The sequence below is a fragment of the Canis lupus genome, chromosome 18 (assembly GCF_011100685.1).
Source record: "Canis lupus familiaris isolate Mischka breed German Shepherd chromosome 18, alternate assembly UU_Cfam_GSD_1.0, whole genome shotgun sequence".
Taxonomy (NCBI): Eukaryota; Metazoa; Chordata; class Mammalia; order Carnivora; family Canidae; genus Canis; species Canis lupus.
Window position 1 is genome coordinate 47351020 of NC_049239.1, and position 7220 is coordinate 47358239.

At 67.2% G+C, this 7220-nt stretch overlaps 2 protein-coding genes across 2 annotated transcripts in view; one reads left to right on the forward strand and one right to left on the reverse strand.

The window, feature by feature from the left end:
• SLC22A18 (solute carrier family 22 member 18) overlaps nucleotides 1–1365 on the forward strand; it is a 22702-nt gene extending 21337 nt beyond the window's left edge. The window contains 1 exon segment of the mRNA XM_038563595.1: nucleotides 1130–1365. Within this exon segment, the coding sequence (XP_038419523.1) occupies nucleotides 1130–1317 (188 nt within the window). The 3' untranslated portion in view covers nucleotides 1318–1365.
• A 2307-nt stretch (nucleotides 1366–3672) lies between these two features.
• PHLDA2 (pleckstrin homology like domain family A member 2) lies at nucleotides 3673–4091 on the reverse strand. The gene has a single exon (XM_038564489.1). It carries the CDS (start codon nucleotides 4066–4068, stop codon nucleotides 3673–3675), a length of 396 nt encoding a protein of 131 aa, XP_038420417.1. The 5' UTR covers nucleotides 4069–4091.
• Nucleotides 4092–7220: the final 3129 nt, after the last annotated feature.

Sequence of the window (7220 nt, forward strand, 5' to 3'; positions counted from 1 at the left end):
CCTGGAGCTGGTGGAGGGTGAAGGACCTAGCAGGCTAGAAAGCTCAGGGGGCCTGTTCAACCCTTGCTCCATCCACCTGTCTGCCTGGAAAGGACAGACGGGAGGTCTAGAGGCCCGGATGGGAACCAGGTGGCTGATGGGCAAGGCCTCTTCCCTGGGCGGCCAGGCACGGCCTGGAGGGTGGCCTGGAGTGGTGGCCGACACCCAGGAGAGGCCGGGAGAAGGCAGGGGAACAAAGCGAGGAGGGTGGAGGCAGGGCCTGGCAGGGAGGAGGGTGGAGCGTACCCCAGCTACCGGGCCACCCAGAGCCCCAGGCACCACCCCTCAGCTCGGAAGGAGCCAGGAGCTGGTTCCCAGCACCAGCCTGGGAACCCGAGACCACAGAGGGGGCGTAGTAATTGCTCCCCGGTGTCTGCAGGGCGTGTGGGCGATGGGAGAAGCCGCTCTTAAATTTCCCCCACGCCAGGCCCTGAGCTCGGGCAGGGCCTCACCAGGCCGTTCCCCACTGGCGCAGCCGGCTTTCTGATTCCCGGGACGAGGGACGGGGCTCTGAGCCCCAGGAGCCCAGGACCCCCAGACACACGTCATGCTGACAGTACCCCCATGCACGCTTGCCTACACGGGGCACGGCTGCTGGGAGGTACTCAGCGACAGGGGTGTCAGGTAGCTGGGAGCACAGGCAGTCAGATGAGCCTGGGAAGTGGGCACAGAGAGGCAGGCAGGGGGCACGCTCCCGTCCATATGAGGGTGGTCGGGGCTGGAGGGTGATCCTGGGAGTGTCGGCCTGCCTCGTACCCCAGCCCCCAGCCCACCCTTACCCGGTTCCAGGCCGGCTGGGATGCCATCTCCCTGGCAGGCCTAGAAGGGCAGGGCCTGGCCCATGACCTGTGCACCCCCCACCTCCCAGGCTCCTCCTGTGCTCTGGAACTTTCCAGGGCAGGGCACAGGCTGAGCTCCACATCTGAGAAGCACCAGTGCAGCTTCTGCACAGCTGGGTGGTCTGGAAAGAGCAGACCTCCACGTCTGGGTGGAGGGAGCTAGGGGAGCAGAGGGATGATGGTGGGGACAGGGGAGGTCTCAGCTGTGTCCAGGGACCTGGTGTGACTTGCCCTCCACCCCCACCCCTCAGGGACCATGCTGGGCCTCTGCGCCTCCATACAGCCCTTGACTCGCACCGTGGGGCCCACCGTGGGCGGCCTCCTGTACCGCAGCTTTGGGGTCCCTGTCTTCGGCCACGTGCAGTTTGCCACCAACGTCCTTGTCCTCCTGGTGCTCTGGAGACAGCCTCTGCCCCAGAAGAGGGACAAAGTCGGGTGACCGTGGTCCCAGGGCACAGACTGGCAATAAATTCCTCCTCCTGCCTGATTTTTACAAACTCTCATGGGTCACATGGGACCTGGGGGTGAGTGATGCAGGGATGCAGCCCCAGAGGCTGGAGAGCTTCCTGGAGGTACGGGGTGGGGGGCGGCCGCAGGGCCCAGGGCTCCGGCAGAACTGAGTCACCTGAGCTGTCCCTGTGCGTGGGCCCTGCCCCCTGCAGTGCACAGCCAAGGCCAAGGCCAGTTAGAAGGCTCCCCCTGCTGCCACCGGGACAGCTCTGCTCAAACCCCCAGAGACGGGAGCTTTCTGGTCACCCCCAGTCCACCATCACTTGGCCTCAGGCTGAGCACACTGCGCATTCGCCCTTGTCACTCACCCCACGTGAATGGAAACAGCTTGTTTTCAAAGACGAGGAGTTCAAGGCTTGGAAAGAGGTCTCGGAAAACCGCCCCTTGCTCCCTGGTGGGTAGCCCAGCGGGTAGAGCCAGGCAGTGAGTCCTGAGGACTGGGGAGCACGTCCCTCCTCCTCCCTCACCTCCCCAACAGAGAGAACAGTCCCAGCAGGAGGGGCAGGTGACCCTGAAACCAGGAAGGTCACCCCTCCCCCCAATCCACCCCCTACCGCACCGGCCCCACCTGCACACAGGCTGCCTGGAAAACAAGCTATTACAGCTCGGGACCCCCAAGCCCAGAATTCCGTGGACCCAACCAGAGGGGCTGCAGAGAGCAGAGGTCTAGAACCCTCCTGACCCAAGAGCTCAGACCAGACTGGCTTCTGTGTGAACCCCACTGGGGATGGGGCTCTCACCCCAACTTTGACCCCTCGTTGGGATGAAGGTCTGGGCAGAAGTCTCCAGAGAGTGGCAGGATGGGGTGCATCGGGGGCAGTGCAGGTCCTGGGGCTTTCTCTCTACTTCTTCGGAGGAATCCCCTCCCCCAACAAGAAGTCCTGTCGTTTGGGGGAAAGTTCCTTGCAGGGAATGGTTTCCTCTGGCTTCCCAGCAAAGGGAAGCCCTGCCTGGGTCTGAGCCCCGGGGCCCTGTGAGGAGATCCACCAGGCTTCCCAGGTCCCGTGTGAGTGACGCCAGGACCCAATTTCGGTCCTTCACTCCCCACGCCATCCTTCCAGCCAGAAAGGCCACCAAAATGAAGGTCCCCTCAACAGGTGGAGATCAGTGTCTTATCCTTCTGTCCTCTGGCTGGTTCCTCACCAGTGGACCTTCCAGCTGGAGGCATACAACTCTGAGTCCTCCCCACCGGGCAGCCCTGGACACACTGTCTCCGCTCACCCCTAGAGGACACAGCCGGGCGGGGAGGGCAGAAGCTGCCGGCTGGCCTGGCCAACCATCAGGAATGGTGTGGACCACCCCCCCGCCCCGACTTGCCCAGGAGCCCCTGCCACCGCCCTCCTGGTCCAACACTGTGGGTGCTGGCCAGCCAGGACCTGGCGGCTGGATCGCTGGAGCTGCCCGGGCCCCTCTGTGGGGTGGGGTGGGGTCAAGGGGAGCAGAGGGCTGGGGGCTTCCTTCCGGAGGGCCTTCGGACAGGTGGCATGTGGGTGGTGAGGGGCAGCTGGGGCGGCCTGGGCGCAGCTCAAGGCGGGGGTGCGCTGACCGCGGTGAGGGAGGCGGGCTGGGAGGGCCCTCCCTGAGCAAGCAGTGGCCCCGCGGCCTTCCGGCCTCCCGAGGCACACCCAGGAGCAGGAGTCAGCCAGGGCCAAACCTCAGGGCACTTCCCAGCCTCGGGAGAGGTCGCCTGGCAAGGAGGGTGTGAACGCGGCCCAGCAGATGACACTGCGTTCATTGACTTCCCTCGCCCCCCGGCCGCGGGGGCGCCGGCTTCCCCACCCCGCCCCACACCCACTAGGGGGGGCCGCCAACCCCTCCCACCCCCCACCCCGGGGCAAGAACCGCACGCACCACGCCGGGGCTGGTAGAAAAGGGAAAAGACCAAGTCGTTTATTTGGAATGAACATATGATGCAAAAACGAAATATTAAGACCGACGGTTCCATGACAACCATCACAATAAATACATAGATAGTCTGATAATTTAACGCGCCTGCTCAGCAGGCCCAGGCTCTGCGGTTCCGCACGGGGAGATCCTTCGATGTGGGTCAGGGCCTCGGCTCCCGGCCTCGGTCCGCACGGCGCTCAGCGGGGCGCCCCGGGGCTCCTGCCGGCGCGGCCCCGTGGGGCTCGGTCCGCAGCGCCGGCTCCTGCGGGGCGGGGGCGGGGGCGGGCGGGGGCGGGCGGGGGCGAGCGGGTCCCCGGCCCGGGCCCGCCCTCCGGCCGGCACTCACCGCGGCGGCGCTCGGGGCGCGCGGGGCACACGGGGGGCGCGCGGGGCACGCTCAGGGCGCGCGGGGCGGCCGGGGCTCGGGGGGCGCGGCGGGCGCGGCGCGCTCCTGGCGGCTGCGGAAGTCCTGCAGGGCGCGGCGGTTCTGGAAGTCGATGAGCGCCAGCGTGATGGCCGCGTTCCAGCAGCTCTCGCCCGCGCAGCGGAAGTCGATCTCCTTGCGGTCGGTGGTGACGATGGTGAAGTAGACGTACTTGCCGGTGCGCTCCACGCAGTCCACCTTGAGGATGGAGTGGAAGCGCAGCTCCTTGGGGCGCGCGCCGGGCCCGGCGGGGAAGAGGCGCAGGCGGTCGGGGGTGAGCACGCCGCGCTTCTTCTTCCAGAGCTGGAACAGGCTGTCGCTGCGCTTCTCCAGCTCGCCCTCGCGCAGCACCTCGCCGGGAGTCTTCATGGCGGCGGCGGCGGCGGCGGCGGCGGCGGCGGCGGGCAGGCAGCGCTCGCGAGGCGGCGGCGAGGCTCTGCGCCCCGGCCGGCCCGGCGCCGCCTTTATGGGGCCCCGCCCGCGCCGGCCCCGCCCCTCCGAGGCCCCGCCCCTCCGAGGCCCCGCCCCCCGGCCCCGGGTCGCCCGCGCCGCCGCCGTTCCCCCGCGCGCCAGCCCCGGCCCTCGCGGGGTGACTCGCGGTCCCCGCCCCGCCCCGGACGCCGGGCCCGCGGAGGAATGCGCTGCGGCCGGCCCTGCCCGCGCTGACTCACCCAGGGAGCCCCGGGAAGCGCCGGCGACGGGCCCGGACCCCCACCGCCCAGGCGGCCCGGGGAGACTCCGCCGCCCGCCCGCCCCGCCCCGCCCCGCCCCCCCGGCCTGCGGTCCCACCTCGCCCCCCGCGGGCCGCCCTGCCGGGACCTGCCCTCACCCCCGGGCCACGCCGCCCCGCAGAGCAGGTGCTGCGCGCCTGCTTTCTCTTCTGCGAAATGGGGACGCCGGTGCTTCTGCCAGATTAGCGAACATACGCAAAGTGCTGCAACAGCACCCGTTGGAGCCCAATAGACGCGAGGGACCCCTCCTTCCTGCGCCCCCTGGCAGAGGGCAGCGGACGACCCTCCCCGCCTGCACAGCCCAGTGGGGAGAGGTCCCTGCTGGTGCCGGGGGGTCAGCCTGGAGAGGGTGGCGGGGGCGGCTGAGTCATGCCTCCCAGCCAGGGCGGGCAGGCTTTTTTTTTTTTTTTTTTTTTTTTTAAACTCTCTTCCTTTAAAGGGTTTATAGGAGCCGAGCGCTGCCGGGCTCCTCCCCGGTTCCCAGGGGTGGGGGTGGAGTCGCAGGAGGGGTCTCTGGGGACCTGGCGCTGGCAGGGCACCTACCTTCCAACAGCTCCACCTAGCTGTGACTCTGGGAAAGGACTGCAGACGGACGGAGGAAGGGCCCGGGTCCCCAGGAGGTGTTCAAGCTTGCAGGGTGGTTGCAAAAGAAAACATGGGTCCCTGGTTCAAACTAGACTCCAGCGTTCATGCTGGTGACAGCAGAGCGTAAAGGAGCGCAGGACCCCTGTGGGAACAGGGCCATGAAGCTGGCCTCAACTGCCCCTGCCCTCACCCCTGCGGTGCAGCCCTGGGGAGTCCCCTAACCTCTCCAGGGGCGTTCAGAGCCCTGGCCCAAAGGGTCACTGGCTCCCACGAGAGGCTTGGGCCAGGCCTTGGCAGGTGGAAGACAGAGCTATCCTCTCTCAAGACAACGCAGGTGGCCATGGCCTTGGAAGGGGTCAGTCCGGTCACTACAGGCACCCCAGCAGAACTGGCTTTTCATACCAGGCTGTGTGCGACCGCTGACCCTCCATCCCCCAGAGCACTCGGCCTTCGTGGGTTGGGGGTGTCAGGCAGTGAGACCCAGCAAGAGGCAGTGGGCCACCAGGAGAAGCAGACCAGGGACAGAGGTCCCCACGAGCCTGCCAGGAGCCCACCACTCTGCCTGTACCCCTTGGAGGCCTGTGGGTGCCCACCAGCCTGCCTCCCCTCGCAGCACTCCTCTCCTTGCCTCCCATCGGCCAGGCCTCTCTGGGGAGCTTTGAGGGGACAGTGACCTGTGCTCTGACAGGTGGGTGTCAGAGGGAGCCGGGAGGACAGTCCCAGGGGGTGGAGAGCCAGGGGCAGGGCAGCCTGAGTGTGTGTGTGGGGGGGTGGGGGGGGGGATATTGGGCTGGGGATCCCAGAGGGTTGGGGTCGGGAGTTGGGCCCATCCCGGCAGCTTCACTACTGTCAGCGCCTGCCCCAGAGCCTGAGACCCCATCCACCAGAGGCCCCCTGGGGAACCTGCCAGCTCTGGCTCCCCGCTAAGTTAGAGGCCCTGTGCCTGCCCCACCCCCCAGCAGGCCCATCTGGGGACCCTCTGGGGTGGGGAGTGGGGAAAGGATGATGTGGAAGCAAAGCACTGACCTTGTAACCCTAAGGGCAGACCGTTCGGGGGAGCCCCTCCCTGAGCCACTTGATAGCCAGGGGCCCAGAGGACGCACCAGCCAGCTTCCTGCCAGGTACCAGGGACCCTGGGGTGGACTTGGCCTGTGTCCCAAGGGGAGCTGCAGCTCATCAGGGTTCTTGGCCAGGAGAGTGCTGGACAGCCAGCCACAGGCTGGGGACATGGGGTGGGGGAAGCAGCACCCCGCAGGTCTCCAACCCTGTTGGCCTCCTGACAACACGGGGGCTGCTGCAGTGGCTTTCTTGGGTTTGCAGGGAATGGAGTGGGGGTCTCAGAGAAGTTGGGGACTCAGCTGAGCTCATCCTCTGGGACCAGCCAGTGGGATCTGGATCCACTGTCCTGTGTGCGCCCCAAGGCCTGGGGGCAGGAAGTGGCCCCACCCAAACGACCCGGGAGGGGCCCGCACTGGGCTTCGCCTCCATACATGGCGTCAGGCGGTGTGGGTCAGAGCCAAGTTTACTAATATTTATCCTAGGGTCGCATCTGGGATTCATGCGGGGCCTGCCTGGGGGGGACCCGCTCCCACCCCCAGGCAGACAGGTCCCCCAGACATCTGGCCAGGGACACCTGCTGTCCTGCGCAGCTGAGTGAGGATGTCCCCAGACACAATGAGGGCACCTCTCTCAAACGCCCCTCATGAGGTCATCCGCACCCTGGAGGCTCTTGCCCAACCAGCCTGGGAACAGTGGCCGGTGAGGAAGCCATGCGTCACAGCCGGCCCAGTGCCTGGGGCTCGATACCACCCTCTTCCTGTGGGAGGCGGTGCTCAGAACAGCCCCGGGGTGGGGCTCGCCACGTCCCCCGCCTGGGAGACTCTCTCCACTGGCCTCCTCCAGGAAGCCCCCTGGGATTGCCGGGGCATGCCCTAAGGCCTGCTCCCTGAGCTGTGTAACTGCTGGGCCTTCGGGTCCCCGGGATGGCTCCAGTGTGAACCTTAGGAGGGCAGGGGAGAGAGTCTCCCCCGCGTGGGCCCACAAACCAGGGAGGCGGCCTGATGCCACCTGACCTGAGTGTGCCATAGCCCATTGGCCGCCACCCGTGACTCAGGCCTGCCCTGGATCTGTATCCTCTGGGCGGGGAGCCTGGGAAAAGTGAGAGGCCCCAGAGCAGGAGGCTGGTTTCAGGTTTTCACTGTCAGC

Bases quoted from the DNA above. Each gene is read 5' to 3' on its own strand.
- PHLDA2 (XM_038564489.1), bottom strand. From the start codon at position 4,068: ATGAAGACTCCCGGCGAGGTGCTGCGCGAGGGCGAGCTGGAGAAGCGC.